The 19,445-nt window shown below is 35.8% G+C and overlaps 1 protein-coding gene across 4 annotated transcripts in view; it reads right to left on the bottom strand.

The window, feature by feature from the left end:
* LOC141381166 (inactive phospholipase C-like protein 2) overlaps positions 1–19,445 on the bottom strand; it is a 191,622-nt gene that overhangs the window by 25,369 nt on the left and 146,808 nt on the right. For all 4 annotated transcript variants that reach the window (XM_073944255.1, XM_073944254.1, XM_073944253.1 and 1 more), the window contains one exon: positions 3,823–3,932. In XM_073944255.1, coding sequence (XP_073800356.1) covers positions 3,823–3,932 — 110 coding nt within the window. The remainder of the gene's footprint in view (positions 1–3,822; positions 3,933–19,445) is intronic.

The raw sequence follows: 19,445 nt of genomic DNA, 5'->3' as shown, positions 1-19,445 counted from the left end.
TAACAGCTAACTGAAAACATTTTTTACATTTAATCACTTATGTTAAATTTAAATAAATAAAATAATTCATTTATAATATTTTAAAGTTTGTAATGTTATAAATATTATAATATTATATTAGTGTTTTGAGCATTGGTAAACCACTGGTCATTATTTTAATTTATATTAATATACTACAAAAAAAACTTTAAAGGCACAGTATGTAATTTTCACCACCAGAGGGCACATATTTACAACTTTATTTCTCATAAAGTTTCTCATAAAGGGTTCATAAAGAAGCACTGCAGAAAGCCTCCATCCTCCAGCTATAGATTCTGGAGAAGATGATGAATACGCAGAGCTGGGTGCACCTCTGAAATGATCTAGTGGAATCAGACACACAGCAAATGAATATCTGCTATTTTTCAGCCTTCCTAAAGCACATAAACACAACTATTCTGTCAATAAAATCCATGTTAGCCATTTAGCAACAAAGCTAGAGTCACCAGGCAGACAGAAACCCCGCTCATGATCTAAATCCATGTTCATTGTGAAGTAGATTTGACGTGTGAATTAAGCGAATTTGACGTGCAAATGAAGCGAGTAAACTCAAAATGTTCACGCGTTTTGAATATGAATAGCATGATTTATTTGCGCATGCCCGTCTGGTGTGAACGCAGCATGAGAAGGAAACACGCACATGGGAACGGTGGGCGGAAAGAACAAGCTCATTTGCATTTAAAGGTACAGGCAACAAAAACAGCCACAAAGTAATCTTACCAAAGTAATCCCAAAATTCACATATTTGGGACTTGTGGACCGGCACATCGATGGATTTGCTCTTCAGTGTTTGGACTTTCAGCAATGAAAATTAATCCACACTGAATTGAACTAAACTCTGAAAACTGGACTGACACAGTTTCAAATTACAAGAACTTTTATGATAAGCTGCTTTGAAACAATCTACATAGTAAAAGGGCTATAGAAATAAACATGACTTGACATATTCAGCAGGGTATAATAAATTAACTGATGGGTATTTTAAGCTGAAACTTTACATACACATTCTGCAGACACCAAAGATGTATACATCTTGTAAAAGAGGTAAAATAGGAGCCCTTCAAGACAGCAACATACATGGATATTTGGATATTACAATTAAAAAATGGGAATCTTACATATTGTGCCTTTAAATAACCAATACCAATATTATAGTATTACCAATGTTGATTTATTATCTAGAAATTAAACAAATAAATAAATAAAACAGGAATTGGCAGAGCAGTTAAAACTACAACCAAACAGCCGTATACCAAACTGTTGTTCTGCAATTTGACACTTTCATTAACACTATCACACACTAAAGGTGACATCTCCTAATCTCTGTTCCCACCGCGTGCGCTTTATCAGTTTACCTAAGTACGAACGCAATTAATCCATGTTAGAAAACACGGCACTTTAGCTAAGCTTATCTTATCATTAACACCATAAATATATAAACACATCTCCAGAGAGATAGTGACAGAGCGAGACTGATTAAACGGAGAGAAAGAGAGACAGAAGAGGGCAAAACATGTGGATTTTTTTCACTTTACGTCCTATGCTTTAGCACGCTGTCAGGACTACAGATAAACATCCCTGACAATGCTGTTAGCGATCTGCACAAATTAATTAGCACAGTGTTTGTGGTATAACGGGGATGAATGGACAGACCCAAGAGCATCCCTGCTGGTTAATTCTCTTTCGTGCTATAAGAAAGATCGAAGCTCACTGTTTTTTAGAGGTTAAAATAGTGCAAATTCAGAGCCATCTTACATTCAATTTAGGTTAAGCTTTAAAAGGATCTATATAAAAAAGCAGAATTCAAAAAATAATATTGTGAAACATTTTATCTTATAAGCTGTTTTTATTTTAATATTTTAGAATGAATTTATTAATGTAATGCTAAAGCAGAATTTTCAGTATTATTACTCAAGATATTACAATGACGTTCAAGAAATATTTCTGATGATAAAAATTTTAAACAGCTGTGCAGCCTAGTATTTTTGTGGAAAATTATTTATATTTATTAATTTATTTGAGAATTCTTATAAATAAATGAATAAATAAATAAATAAATAAATAAACACATTTTAATGAAAAGCTTTGGCAAGATTATAAATAAATAAATAAATAAATAAATAAATAAATAAACACATTTTAATGAAAAGCTTTGGCAAGATTATAAACATCTTAACAATTGATCAATCTAATGCTAATGCAATCTAATCTCTTAAAAAATAATTGACTGATTTAATTAAATTAAGTAAAAAAATATTACTGACACTGTTTGAATAGAATAAAAGAAAAGAAAAAATAAATCAAAATAAAAAATAACTAACTGATTGATTAATTAAATTAAAGTTAAAAAAAAAACTTACTTGCACTAACTGTTTGAATAAAAAAATAAAAAAATAAAATAAATAAATAAATAAAATAACTAATTGATTGATCAATTAAATAAAAAAATATATCTTACTGCACTAACTGTTTAAATAGAATAAAATAAAATGGCCATACTGTTTAAAATAAATAAAATACAAAATGGCCATAGTGTGAGAAATAAAAACATTTTGGGATAAAATTTTGTCAATATTGCACACCCCAAAAATTGCATACTAAACAATTCTATTACTAATCAGTGAGATTAATCATACTTCAACATGAAGAACACAGGTCACAATTGTAGTTGAAACAGATGCTAAAAAACACTAAGCTTTAGGACTGAATGCAAACCTGTTAGAAATGATTATATAGTCAAATATATTATTTAATAAAAATCAGATGCTGCAATATTAGATTTTTCTGTGATAAATATTGTGATATGAATACAGTTTTTACAATATGATTTGAATAGCTCTTTTTAACAGTCTAAAGGGGGTTGCACACAGGATACGCCGCTCGGTAACGTGCCACGAATTGCCATGCATTTTAGAATTCTAAACATGAATTTTTATAAGGGTACGCACACCGGCCCCACAAGTTGGCGGCTGTAAACAGCGCCCAGCTATGACTCAGTACACCGTTCGCCATCTGAATAGTTTCACTTTAAATAACATAAAAATGTGTTCATCTGGTGTACGATACTTCCAACTGTCATGTGCATGCCATGTTGCGGCGCTGAGCAGCACATCCGGTGTGTGACACGCTTAACAGTATTCAGGTACAGAAACTGCATATTCACAATGCAAAAAAAGATTTCCCTTGTCTTGTTTCCAGTTGAAATATCAAAAAATTCTTAGATCAAAGTATAAAAATTAAAAATTAAAAATATTGTTTTGCTTTTACCTTCAGAAGAACAAAGACAAAATTAAGAGCTCTTCCATAAAACAACCCAAATTATCTGCCAATGGGGAAAATCATCTTGCTTTTGCTTTGAAAAGTAGACTTTTGGAATAAAAACAAGACACAATTTTTTATTTTTTCCTGCATAAATAATTAAATGCATTTAAACTTTGTTGCACCTCCAAACATCATACTTTATTGTACCCAAATGTTTCAAACTCTCTTGAAAAGCTCAGTCACAGGCCTTAAAACACACGCAAATGATAAGCTTTCACTCTATTATGGTTAAACCTAGCAGTGACTCTACAAATTGCATGTGTTCTGTAGATCCTGGTCAACTATAATTCAAACTCAACATTGCAGATCTTGTATTGTGACTATTGAGAATATTGATGCTGAAATAACGCATTGTGTAGCCCTATTAGATAGTGTACAAAAGTATGCTAAACAAGGTATATATAAAGCAGAGACCTTGGTGCAAACAGCTTTCTGTCTATAAAAGAAAGAAAAGCTACAGACCTTCAGGACAGTGATGTTCCAGGCGTAACTCTCCATGGCCTTCTGTAACTTCCGCCCTTTCAGTCCTTCTCTCGCTCCGATTCGATGCAGATCCTCATGAAAGTCCAATCCTGAAAGCAACAATTGAAATGAGCGTTACACACAATCATTTGATTTTGACTGCAATGTAATAATGCGAGGCTAGCACTGTCGCCTCACAGCAAAAAGGCAGCTGGTTCGAGTCCCAGCTGGGCCAGTTGGCATTTCTGTGGGCAGTTTGCATGGTCTCTCCATGTCTGTGTGGGTTTCCTCCAGGTGCTCCGGTTTCCCCCACAGTCCAAAGACATGCAGTATAAGTAAATTGGCCCTAGTGTATAAGTTTGTGCGTGAATGAGTGTGTATGGGAGTTTCCCAGCACTGGTTTGCAGCTGGAAGGACAAACGCTTTTCATTCCGCTGTGGCGGCCCATGATAAATTAGGGACTAAGCCGAAGGAAAATAAAAGAATGAATAAACTAAAGAGAAGATAATTTGAAGAAACCTGAAAATCTGTAACCATTGACTTCCATTGTATTTTTTTCCTACTATGGAAGTCAATGGTTACAGGTTTTCAACTTTCTTCAAAATATCTTCTTTTAAGTGAATTGGATGAACTCAATTAGCCATAGTGTATGAGTTGGTGTGTGAATGAGTGTGTATGGGTGTTTCCTAGCACTGGGTTGCAGCTGGAAGGACATACGCTTTTCATTCCGCTGTGGCGGCCCATGATAAATTAGGGACTAAGCCGAAGGAAAATAAATGAATGAATAAACTAAAGAGAAGATAATTTGAAGAAACCTGAAAATCTGTAACCATTGACTTCCATTGTATTTTTTTCCTACTATGGAAGTCAATGGTTACAGGTTTTCAACTTTCTTCAAAATATCTTCTTTTAACTGAATTGGATGAACTAAATTGGCCATAGTGTATGAGTTGGTGTGTGAATGAGTCTGTATGGGTGTTTCCTAGCACTGGGTTGCAGCTGGAAGGGCATACACTGCGTAAAACATATGCTGGAATAGTTGGCAATTCATTCCGCTGTGGCGGACCGTGATAAATTAGGGACTAAGCCAAAGGAAAATTAATGAATGAGTAAACACAAAAGAAGATAATTTGAAGAAAGCTTAAAATCTGTAACCATTGACTTCCATTGTATTTTTTTCCTACTATGAAAGTCAATGGTTACAAGTTTTCAGATTTATTCAAAAAATCATTTGTGTGTGTGTGTGTGTGTGTGTGTGTGTGTGTGTGTGTGTTAAACAGAAGAAAGAAACTCGAACAGAAGCAAGTGAAGATAAAGTAAATTATGGAGTTTCTTTTTTTCTATTGAACACAAAAGAAGATAATTTAAAGAATGCCGAAAACCTGTAACCATTGACTTGCATAGTATTTTTATTCCTACTATGGAAGTCAATGGTTATAGGTTTTTAACATTCTTCAAAATATCTTCTTTTGTGTTCACCTGACTTAAAAAACAAAGATTTAAAACCACCTAAGGGAAAGTAAATAGTGAGTAAATTTACATTTTCTAGTGAAATATACCTTTAAGCTTGTGTGTTTAAAAAATGACAATGTGAGAGGGGAGTTATAGAGTGAGTTTTAGTTAAACAACAAGTGGTTAATGGAAAAAAATATCTAAAAATTAAAAAAAGCTTATCATTTTAAAGTATTTTATAAATAAAATAAGTTTATAAATCTGTAATGGAAACATGCCTACGATTAGAAGCATTTTTTCTTCACACCACACAGTGCTTACTCATTAATATTCAGAGCAGAGACAGTCACAGATAAAAAACAAAACAAAACAAAACAAAACGAGCACTGTAACTAACAGATGGACAGACGGACAGATGGATGCACTAAAATGCAAACAGTAAGTGAAAACAGAAAGTATCTGCTTCTAGATATGATGAAAGGCTGATTGTACGGTTCAGTCAGTAAGTAAATCAGTCTGACTCTGCTTAAGTTGACCAAAATCTGTCAGAAAAAAACATCAGGGGAACAAAATATTCTCTGGAGTAGAAGTTTTTATTAGACTGCACACTATAAAACACTTTTTCTGCCTAGCAAACACAAGCCCGTTTTACAGCCATAAATCCCTTGTGAATAAAACCCTATAACAGATGTCTGGTGTCAATACAATGTCGCTTTAATGAAAACCAGGGAAATGAAAGATTACCTGTATTTATATCTTCCTCCAAGGTAATGTGAAGAACACGCCGATACTTTCTGTGTCTGCCAAATTTACTGTCTTGCTTAAGGAGAGAAAAGCAATGCTTCTCCTTTAAGTGTGAACGATAGGCTGTAAATATAAACGGCAGGTCACATTTACTGATGCTCAGCAATTTTTTTTATTTCACTTATGTACCAATAGGAATCTGTGAATTTCACTGGTAAATATAGACACTCTCTGGCCACTCTCTGATACACCTTCCTAGTCCCGAGTTGGACCCCCTTTTGCCTTCAGAGCTGCTTTAATCCTTCGTGGCACAGATTCAATAAGGTACTGGAAATATTCCTCAGAGATTTTGCTCCATAGTGACATGATAGCATCACGCAGTTGCTGCAGATTTGTCGGCTGCACATCCATGGTGCTCTATTGGATTGAGCTCTGGTGGCTGTGGAGGCCATTTGAGTACTGTGAACTCATTGTCATGTTCAAAAAACTAGTCTGAGATGATTCGCACTTTATGACATGGTGCGTTATCCTGCTGGAAGTAGTCATCAGAAGATGGGTACACTGTGGTCATAAAGGGACAGACATGGTCAGCAACAATACTCAGATAGGCTGTGGCGTTGACAAAATGCTCAATTGGTGCTAATGGGCCCAAAGTGTGCCAAGAAAATATCCCCCACACAATTACACCACCACCACCAGCCTGAACCGTTGATACAAGGCAGGATGGATCTATGCTTTCATGTTGTTGATGCCAAATTCTGACCCTACCATCTGAATGTTACAGCAGCAATTGAGACTCATCAGACTAGGCAACGTTTTTCCAATTTTCTATTGTCCAATATTGGTGGCCTGTGCAGTAGCCTTAGTTTTCTGTTCGTAGCTGACAGGAGTTGCACCCGGTGTGGTCGTCTGCTGCTGTAGCCCATCTGCCTCAAGGTTCGCCCCATTCTCCTCTGACCTCTAGCATCAACAAGGCATTTGCACCCACAGAACTGCCGCTCATTGAATATTTTTCTTTTTCGGACCATTCTCTGTAAACCCTAGAGATGGTTGTGCATGAAAATCCCAGTAGATCAGCAGTTTCTGAAATACTCAGACCAGCCCATCTGGCTGCCACATTCATTCATTCATTCATTCATTCATTCATTCATTCATTCATTCTCTTTTCGGCTTAGTCCCCTTATTTATTCGGGGTCGCCACAGCGGAGTGAACCGCCACGTTTTTACGCAGCAGATACCCTTCCAGCCACAACCCATCTCTGGGAAACATCTATACACACTCATTCACATTCATACACTATAAACAATTTAGCCTACCCAATTCACCTGTACCGCATGTCTATGGACGGTGGGGGAAACCGGAGCACCCGGAGGAAACCCATGCGAACGCATGAAGAACATGCAAACTCCACAAAAAAACGCCAACTGACCCATCCGAGGCTCGAACCAGCGACCTTCTTGCTGTGAGGCGACAGCACTACCTACTGTGCCACTGCGTCGCCAATGTCACATCAAAATCAGCAAAATCAGCTTTCTTCCCCATTCTGATTCTCGGTTTCAACTGCAGCAGATTGTCTTGACCATGTGTACATGACTAAATGCATTGAGTTGCTGGCATGTGATTGGCTGATTAAAAACCTGCGTTAACGAGCAGTTGGACAGGTGTACCTAATAAAGTGGCCGGTGAGTGTATATTCAGAGCTTCTAATTTAGGGATCTTGTCCAAATTTAGCACATTTCTCATTGTTGCTTTGACTTTTATTCATGTTTTGTGAGGCTAAGGAGACTAAATTATAATTTAATCAGATTTAATAAGACATTTAATAAGTGCATTTAATTTCAAGTTCATATTTGATAAAAGCATATTTTATTTTATTCATTTTTTATGTTTATACATTTTTTTTCATATCGTGCAGTCTCTCGATTTATATTTATATTATTTTTTTCCCTACAATATTACTTTCAAATTTTTCGTATGCATGCAAATGAAAACAGTATTTAAAAAAACTGTTTTATCTAATTAATATTTAAAAATGGCTCCTTATAGTTATTGTTATTATTATTAATAGTAATAGTAATATTAAATATATTAAGAATCTATATTAATATTATTATTATTATTTAATATTAAAATAATATTTATATTACTTAGAATGATGTAATATAATATTAATATAGTATTACATTTTTTAGAAATTAATATGTTTTAAACTGACTAAAATGTCTGAAAAATTACAATCAGTCTCATGATTTATCAATCAATAAATCAACTTTTATGTATTATATTTATACAGCACCTTATTATATATATTTATATAGCACCTTATTACAACCGGAGAGCTGCCCAAAGTGAACACATTACATTTACACATTACAACACAAAAGATGGTAAGAACACAATCTAAGAGTGTCAATAAAGCAATATTTTGCACTACTAAATATCAAAAGCCAGTCAAAATAAAAAGTTTTAAGTTTTGATTTAAACAGTGCCAAATCGTGAAGATGAAATGTTCTATAAAATTCTAATTTATTCCATTTTATATTCCACAATTATCTATTATTTTCTTTTTTTACAGCGAGGAGGACTCAAGCTTTTATTAATAAATGACAAACAAACTCCCAAAGAAGCAAAAGCAAAGCAGTGCTCCGATCACACGTTCATTTCTCACTTGCCGCTTCTTGAATTCACTGCCCGTTTGACCTTTACTTCAGATTTCACACTCTCTCTCTTTCTCTCACACGGATTAAAAACACCCACAAACCTGCAGAACACACACTTGTGACATCCCGGATGAAGTGCTAGATGCGATGAGGGCTCTCAGCTGGAGCGGCTCGCGCACACACGTGTCAAAGAAATATCTGAGAGAGTATTTGTGCGAGTTCAGACCTACCCTCAACGGGCGCTAAGCCTGGAGGTGTCAGAAACGCTCCCTAACACCTGCCCACCGTCCACTTCGCTCAGCTGGGATTCAGTCCAAGAACAGCTCCTCTCATCTCCACAGCCAAAGCCAACGATTTTATGCCAACAGAGGCTGCTCCTGGAAGGCCAGCTAATCATAAATACTCTCCTTTTAAAGAAACACTTCACTTTTTTCCGCCCCTAGAGATAAACCAGGCTTCATGCTCTATGTAAAATGTCAAATTCCCTGACTTTTCTGTCATTTTCACTGAATAAAGAGCTGAATTTTTATGATCTATACAGTTGAAGTCAGAATTATTAGCCCTCCTGAATTATTAGCCTACCTGTATTTTCTTTCCCCCACACTTTCTGATTAACAGAAATATTTGTTCAACACATTTGTAAACATGAGTTTTAATAACCCATTTCTAATAATTGATTTACTTTATCTTTGCCATGATGACAGTAAATAATATTTGACTCGATATTTTTAATATACTAGTACTCAGCTTTAAGTGCTATTTAAAGTCTTAACTATAGTCAAGTTAGGGTAATTAGACAATTCATTCTATAATGATAGTTTGTTCTGTAGACAAATCAGAAAAAAATGCTTAAGGGGGCTAATAATAATGACCTTAAAATGGTTTATAAAAAATTAAAAACTGCTATTCTAACCGAAATAAAGCAAATAAGACTTTCTTCAGAAGAAACAATATTATAGGAAATACTGTGAAAAATCCCTTGCACTGTTAAACATCATTTGGGAAATATTTGAAAACGAAATATTCATATTTTCATATATTTGATTGACAAACCATAACTACAGGCACAACACATGAAATTGCAAAATAATAATAATAATAATAATAATAATAATAATAATAATAATAATAAATGGAAAGCAAAAATTTAAGTGACAAAGAAAAATCCATGATATTTCATAACTTGGACCAAAAATACAAAATTCCCTGACTTGCAATGTCTGGAATAGAACTTTTAAAATTCCATAACATTCCAGAAACTCGATGGGAACCCTGTTAAACACTTGACTTTACCATTTTTTAATCCATAGAGCTGATCTACAAGTTTGGCGGGAGCAATTTAAACTTAACTAAGCATGGATCAGTGAATCGGATTAGACCATTAGCATCTCGCTCCAAATAAGAAAAAAGCTGTAATGATATTTTGCAGTCCCTGAAAATAGTCCCTAGCTTTGTACTAAGGCAACTGCGCTGCATAATATGATTGTGAGCAGGGGTGGGTTCAGCGATTTGGGGGCTCAACAGTCCTTAAATGCACGCTTCGTACTTTTTTTTATATTTTATTTAATTATATTAGTTTTTTTTTTTTTGTTCTTAGATCCCTCAATCTTCTTTTTTATGTTTTATCTTAATGCAATGTCAACATTTTAAATGATTTGTAAAATGAATTCACAACTAAAAACAATAAATAAACTATTTAATTTTTTAAGCTAAATCTTTACTTGATTTGACGGCTGGACTGCTCCATGATTGTTGGTGGGGGACAAATTTGCATACCCATAATAATCAAGGTTATTATAGTTAACGAAAGAGAACAAAAAAACAAAAACTATAATTGAAAAATAATTTTCGTTAACTAAAATAAAAATAAAAACCAAGTTTTTTAAAAAGTAGAACTGAAACTTTATTGTGTACATACAAAGCTAACTGAAACTGAAACTAAAGTTATAGCAAAAACGTCCTTCGTTTTTGTCTCTGTAAAAGTATTTATTTTAGAATTACATCTATTTGCTTCGCGCTGCCCTTTGTTTGACCTTAGAGCACATCAGAGTTTGTAATCATGCCACTGGCCGGAACAAGCCGCTCCTCTTCCAGTAATACTCACTGTTGCTCTCGCGACAAACACAACAAGTGAACATGACAGCAGCATGGTGACAACATTGTATACAACCTGAGCAGACGCTTAAAACAACTAATTTAACACATTTGAGCCCAATAATAGGTTTTATTTCTGTAATAGTGATTGCGATCGCAAACATATCGTTCTTATTAACCAGATCTTCAAAGTGAACCGGTTGAACCTATTCACTAAGTCAAACTAAATCATTTGAAACGATTTGCGTCTCCAGTAATGGAAAGCATTTATCCACAAACAACTCATCTTTTAACATGCCTGACACCCACTCTGACTCGAAATAAAGCAATATATCCAGAGTCATTCAGTAATTAGAACAGTACACAGAGATCAAATTTGAGAAGCGGTAAACCGATATTAATGCGCATTGCAGATTCAGGGAACAGAACACAAACAGTACATGACAGCTGAACTAAACTTGAACAACTGCAGAGCGGGTAAACCGAGGGCTTATGAGAGGATCTGGCAAAACGTATGTTTGTTTTTTTTTTTCATAACAGAAAGTCGTAATGAGTTTAAAAAAGTTAATCATGATTCAGTTGGGTTGCAAAACTTAATTGTAAGAAACTTTTCAGATCACTGTGATGTTTTCACTGACTGCAATTATGATTGCTGACTGCATAATTTTGGTATGTTGAGTCCAAGATTGTCATGAAAGATCTGGTTCGCGTTAAAGATCTGAACTTCCCATTACTGTATATTTAACCACAGAAGCAGCTTTGCAGACCTTTTTTTACTTAAGGCTGCAATCTTGTGGGCTGTGGCATTTGAGTTTGTGGATGGGTAAATGGTAGCGGTAGATGATAGTGTTCTTGTGGCAAAAAAAGGAGTCCATCTTTGGTTGAGTTTTTATTATACAATATTTATTCTCATGATTTTGAATCCTGCAGCTAACAAATATCCTTATTTAGAAAAGAACAAACAAAAAATAAAACTTATACTGAAACTAATAAAAACTCAACTAAAACCAAGCAATTTCAAAATATAGAAACTAATAAAAACTAGTAAATCTCCCTCTAAAACATAATTAAAACAAACTGAATTTGAAAACTAAAAATCTAAACAAAATAAAAACTAAAAACAAAGGAAAATACAAAACTATTATAACATTGGTAATAATAAACGTTAAAATTAAATTTTTTAGAAACTCACATACAATATATCATAGAAAAATGATATATATAATATTTTATAGGTATAATTTATACTTCTAGGCATTTATTGGGGGCCTTCAGATATCCTGGGGCTCCAAGCAGCCACTTACCCTGCTTATTAGTCCCACCCCTGATTGCACCTGCTGCAGCCGTGGTAAGGCAGCAAAGTTCCTTGACTATTATGGTGAAATGAAAGTATAGTTCCTAGCCATATCAACCTAGCAACTTTCATCTTCCGTCAGTCTTAGTACATGAGGTAACTACAGAACAGCCAAGATTTAAATGGGGAAATGACTGAAAATCTGGTCATTTTTGATTGACATGCTAACGGTCTAATCCGATTCAATGATTAATGCTAAGTTAATCTAAAAGTGCTCCCGTCAGACCTGGAGATCATCTGAATGGACTCAAAATGGTAAAACTCAAATTTAACTCGAGAAGAAGTTGTAAAATGAGTCTTTTTTCAGTTTCTGGAGTGTTTCTTTAAGCAAACTGCCTCTGTTTACTCAGCCTTCACATGATTTTTACACAGACCCTGAGGCCACGAGTGCACAGCTGTAAATGAGGACAGCCATGTTCGCTCGAGTTTATTTGCTTACAGTGTCAGTATTTTGACAACACTGTTATCTAAATGAGCTCATCTGGAGCTTCACATTTTCAAGGGCGCCGGTCTTGCAAAAAGGAAAGAGTAATAGGACTGCAAATGACAACAGATTTGCTAGGAAAGCCATCATTTTCACACAATGTACCTTTCGGGAGCGGCCGCCGAATGAGAGGACAGATACATGTGTTTGTTTTGTGAGCCTTTGAAGTTTGAAACAGATGAGACTGTTTAATGACAGACAAAGTTGCCCTGGTAAATGTAATGTGCTATGTTGCTATGGCAATGATGATATATGGTGATCCTCTTAGAATATGCCTGCTCCTGATTGGACGATCGAAAGCGGCACGTTTGCGAGTGGGATGGAATGTCTGAGGTGTCATGATGAAGGCAAAAGAAAAAGAGATGGATGAAGAAAAGGATTAAGGGAAGAAATGAAGGACAGGATTAAAGTAACAGGATGAAGTGCAGTACTGAGTGACTGTGATGAATTGAAAGAAAGATTGCATTAGTTATGGGCAATATTGAATAGCCGTTTCAATTCATGGATGATGCGAGTCCTTGGAAATCAAACGTTAGCATGACAAGAAGAGTATTATTACTATTATATAAACTCAACTCATGGAGTTTCAACATTTATATTGATGTGTGTGTGTGTGTGTGTGTGTGTGTGTGTGTGTGTGTGTGTGTGTGTGTGTGTGTGTGTGTGTGTGTGTGTGTGTGTGTGTGTGTGTGTGTATAAAACAAAGACTCTACATACATCAATCTACAGTCTATTAATCCATTAGTCCATCCATCTATCCATTCTTTAATCAATCATCTATCTTTATGTCCATCCATTCGTTCTTCTGTCCTATAATCCAATAATCTAATCATCTATTCACCTTTTTATTTATCTATCCATCCATCTATCCTTAAGAGATATAATAGATTATTAATCAACCCATCCACTTATTTATCCATTCATCTATCCTCCTGGTTCTTCTATCCATTCAACATCCATGCATTTACTTAGTTCTCTCCATCCATCTATCTATCTGCCCGATCATTCATTCATCTATTCATCTGCCTCTTTGTCTGTCCATCGATCTACCCATCTGTCCATTCATTCATCCAGCAATGTGTCTAGCTATACATCCTCCGATCCATCTGTTTGTCCATCTATACATTCGAATAATTGTCAATTCACCTACCCATCCAACTGATTATGTCCATTTGTCCAGCTACATGTGTCTGTCTGTCTATTCATCCGTTCATCCATCCATCCATCCAAATTTCCTTTCAATTACAGTATCTATCCATCCATCTGTAAATCCAGCCATCTGTTCGACCAAATATGCGTTCATCTATCTATTAATCCATCCATCCAATAATCCATTCATCCACCCATCCACATCTCTGTTTTATCCATCCATCCATCCATCCATCCAATAATCAATTCATCCATCTATCGATCCACATCTCCGTTCAATTAATTATCCATCCAACCATCCTACCATTTGTAAATCAAGCCATCTGTTTGTTACAATATCCATTCATCTATCTATTAATCCATCCATCCAAAAATCCAGTCACCCACCTATCCACATCACCATTGTATTACCCATCCATCCATTAGATTCATCCATCTATCCACATATCCATTCAATTATTCATTCATCCATGCATGCATCCATCCATTTGTAAATCCAGTCATCTGTTTGTTCAAAAATCCGTTTATCTATCTATTGATACATCAATCCAATAATCCAGTCGTCCACCCATCCACATAACCTTTGAATTACCTATCCATCCATCCATCCATCCATCCATCCATCCATCCATCCATCCATCCATCCATCCATCCATTCATCCAATAATTGATTTATCCATCTATCCACATCTTTGTTCAATTATTCATCTATCATCTATCATCCATTAATCCATCCATCCATCCATCCATCCATCTGTTCATCCATTTATCTGTAAATACATCCATCTGTTAGTTCAAATATCCATTCATCTATCTATTAATCCATCCATCCAATAATCTGGTCATTCATTTATCATAACTCCATTGTATTACCCATGTAATGTAATGTGTATTTATATACCGCATTGTATAGTGTATAAGCATACACCCTAAGCGCTTCACAATCATTAGGGGTGGTCTCTTCACATCACCACTAATGTGCAGCATCCACTTGGATGATGCGACGGCAGCCACAGGACAACGGCGCCAGTGCGCTCACCACACAAGCTATTGGTGGAGTACAGAGACAGTGATAAAGCCAATTCGGTGGATGGGGATGATTGGGAGGCCATGATAGCAAGGGCCAATTGAGGGACTTTGGCCAGGTTACCGGGGTTACACCCTTGCTCTTTTACGAGAAGTGCCATGGGACTTTCAATGACCACAGAGAGTCAGGACCTCGGTTTAACCTCTCATCCGAAAGACAGCGCCCACTGACAGTATAGTGTCCCCTTCACTTTTACTGGGGCATTAGGACTCACACAGACCACAGGTTGAGGGCCCCCTGCTGGCCTCTCAGGCTGGCCTACCCATCCATCCATCCATCCATCCATCCATCCATCCATCCATCCATCCATCCATCCACATCTCCGTCTATTCATCTATCCATTTGTAAATCCAGCCATCTGTTTGTTAAATATCCGTTCATCTATTAATCTATCCATCCAATAATCCAGTCATGCACATCACAGTTGTATTATCGATCCATCCAATATTTGATCTATCCATCTATCCACATCTTTGTTTATTTATTAATTCATCCATCCATCCATCCATGCATCTATCCATTTGTAAATACAGCCATGTTTGTTCAAATATCCGTTCATCTATCTATTAATCATTTTATTTTGTCTGTCCACCAATTTGTTTAATTTCATCCATCTATCCATCCATTGAGCAATTCATCGATCCATACATCCAGATCTCCATTCAATTATTTATCCATCCACCCATCTGTCCATCCATTCATTTATAAATGCAGGAATATGTTTGTTCAAATATCTGTTCATCTATCTATTAATTCATCCATTCATCCATCCATTCATCTATCCATCCACCCATCCATTAGTCGACATTAATCGATTGATCCATCTATCCACATCTTCCTTTAAAAATGTAACCATCCATCCATGCGTCCATCCATCTGTAAACACAGCCATCTGTTTGTTCACATGTCTATTAATCCTTTTATTTTGTCTGTCCACCAATTTGTTCATCATTTCATCCATCTATCCATATATTCAGCAATCCGTCCATCCATCCGTGCACCCATCCATTTGTAAATAAAGCCATCTGTTTATTCAAATATTCATCCATCTATTTATCCATTAATTTTGTCAATTTGTTCACCACTTCATCCATCTATCCATATGTTCTGCCATCTATCCATCCATTCATCTTGCTATCCATCCATGCGTCCATCTCGTTCATCCATCCATCCATGTATACATCTGGTTGTCTATCCACCCTTCCATCTGTTTATCAATCTAGCATTCTGTCCATCTATCTGTCCATTCACCTAGCTTCGTGTTCGTCCACGAATCCATCCAAAAAAAAAAAAAATATATATATATATATATATATATATATATATATATATATATATATATATATATCTACTGAATAAACATCTTTCCAAATAGATTAAATGGTCAAATAGAAATACATAAAACAAGCATGCCAAAATTGAAATTAATGACATTATGTATTATATCATGACACTTTATTGTGAGTAAAGATCAGCATATTTCTCATTCAGTCTATTATGTCAACAATTTTGCACAAAGCTCTTCGTGCTACCATTAATACACGTTTCACACACAATTCTGATTGATTTTAAAACCACAAATCATTTGGTCAAGCCTGACCAAAATGCACGCACACCCACACACACACACACACACACACACACACACACACACACACACACACACACACACACACACACACACACACACACACACACACACACACACACACACACACACACACACACACACACACACACACACACACACACACACACACACACACACACACACACACACACACACAAACACAAACACACACACACAGAGGTCAAGAGTGCATTTCAGCGTTCACACAACCACGACAATCATCTGAACACATGTGCACAAACGAACCATTATACTTGTCTAAGCACTCAATGCGCTCCATCATAAAAGCTTAAACTCACTTTTAATTAGCCGTGTCTGATCGAAGTGTTTATTAGAATGGAGAGGTGCTGGACAAGGCCATCAGAGCCTTTTTCCACGGCTCTCCATCTCCCTCCGAAACATCTGCCCTCCTCCCCTTCCCGCTGCTAATTAAACCTCCTATCGGCAGCTGTGACACTCAGCCGGACAAGTCCAGATCCGCACGACACAATGTGAGAGACTCTGAGTGCTGTAGAAGCGTGTTTATTTCTGAGTCCGAATCAGTAAGAGCAGAGAAGGTCATTAGCAGAGGCCTGATTCAATCTCTCCAACCAGCGCGGGATGGAAACGGAGGTGGAGGTGGTAGAACGCGAGATGAGAAAGAGTGGGCGAGGAGACGGCGCTACCGCACGCCAACCTTGTTTATTTACTGACACTCTTTTGCTCTTGAAAGCAGATTTCTCCATTATCGCGATGACACATGGCCGAGCAGGGGCTCGGAGGGAAAGTATTACAACAGATTGGGCAGACTTTAAATACAGACTAGACTAATTGTATGTGAAGCGTATGGAAAATGACTACCGTGTTAATGTGGACATTGTGTATTGATGCACTATGTTTTTTTTGTCCAGCACTAATAGACTGGAGATAATACTTTAATAAAAAAATACATTTGATAAAAAAAGTAACACTTTATAATAGGGTTGTATTAGTTAAAGGATTTACTGAGATTACAAACAATAAACAATACATTTATTACAGTATATGTTCATATTAGTTAACGTTAAACACAGTTGCTCATTGGTATTTCATGTAACTAATGTTAACAAGCATGCATTTGGATGTTAATAATGCATTAGTAAATGCTGAACTAAGATTAATAAGTTATGTACGTACTGTTCATTACTAGCTAATGTTAGTAAATACCTTAATAAAACCTTATTGTAAAGTGAAATATACGTTGACCAGTGAAATATAACTTGTTTTGTAGGTGGATATGTAGTCATGACCAGGGCCGGGCGCTGGATGCCGGACGCCGCCCGAGGCGCGGGTGGCGAGGATAGTTTCGGGGACGCCGCTCTCTCTATTCTGCCACCCTAGACGTGGATGAGGGTGCAGGTGGCGAGGGTAGTTTCGGGGATGCTTCTCTCTCTATTCTGCTGCCCTAGGCGGCCTCCTAGGTCGCCTCTATGGACGCGCCGGCCCTAGTCATGACTAGGCCCACACGGAATCTGTGCGCGCAGAATTCCACAGATTTCTGCAGATTTTTAGCCCATCATTAATTCTCTTTATTTACTTGAGTAAATGTGTAAATCTAAATTTATTCAGTTTTTATTCAGTAATTTATAATTTGTTATTTTTTTATATTAAGGTTTTAGTTATGATACTCCGCTGGACACTCCCAAAATAATACTGCAGAAATCCGCAGACTTTTACCAAAATTCTTAGCAGAAATAGCAAAAAACGTCCGCAGATTCCGTCTGGCCCTGGTCATGACATAAATAACTGATAACACTGATGGCAAAGAAATATTAGTGACTACGTTTATCACGACTAATTGCCTTAATCTGAATAAGACAATAATATGATTAAGGTGTTTACATGAGTAACTTTTTGAATGTTTCTTTCATGATCCCGTTTTACATGTTATAGCATATAATTCAGTTAACGTCATTGTGTCAGCACACCATCCAACGTTTCCTCCAGAGGAAATTAAGCCCAGAGTGATTCTATTGACTTTGACTGAAACAATATAATTAAAATGCATAGACGAATAAAAAATTAATTAATTAAATAAAATCACATTTTCCAGATAAAGTAAATGATTAGGATGCTAAGACATTTTTTTCTCTGCATGTCACGCACAGGGTTTCTTATATTGGACTTTATAGATTTTCTACAAGTTTATGACAGTGTATTAACCCTTTGATGCACTACATGGGTCTAAAGTGACCCGTTTATTTTTTCTATATCTATTTTAAAGCTTGTGCATTAAAAGGTTAATGTAGTTTATTGGTCTCACTTGACAATAAGGTTAAATTATTTAATGTATTTACTAAAATGAACTAATTATGAGCAATACTTGTAAAGCATTTATTAATCAATAGTTTAAAGTTAACTAATGCGTTTTTTAAAATCCAAATTCATGCCTGTTAACATTAGTCAATGCACCGTTAGTTCACATGAGTTAACAACGAACAACTTTATTTTCATTAGCTAACGTTAACTAACATGAACAAACACTGTAATAAATGTAATGTTTGATGTTTGCTCATGTTGGTAAATGCTTGAACTAACAGTAACTAATACAACCTTATTGTAAAGAGTTACCAGCTTATTAATAATTTGCAGGTTTTACAGAGAGTTATGTGCTTTATATATTTGAAAAACAAAGAATACAAACCTATTATTTGGTAATTCAATGCGTTTTAATGTGGTTGCAAGACACAAAACAAATAACCAGTTATGTAATTTAATTATATTATAATTATATAATTATATTATTTAATTATATAATTATAATTATGTTATATATTCATTTATGTTTCTGTGTTTTGTGTGACGACTTTGGAAAATGGACAAACTCTGTGTAGCGGCTGAAGTATCTTTGTTGGATATGCGAGAGATTTCTTTAAGAATCAGTTCTGAATTTTGTTTGGCGAGAACAAAAAGCCTGGAGTTAATACAATTAACTATATTGCTTGGCTTT

Source organism: Danio rerio, chromosome 3 (assembly GCF_049306965.1).
Source record: "Danio rerio strain Tuebingen ecotype United States chromosome 3, GRCz12tu, whole genome shotgun sequence".
Taxonomy (NCBI): Eukaryota; Metazoa; Chordata; class Actinopteri; order Cypriniformes; family Danionidae; genus Danio; species Danio rerio.
Note: the sequence above shows the minus strand (reverse complement) of the source record. Positions and strands in the feature narration are given on the sequence as shown.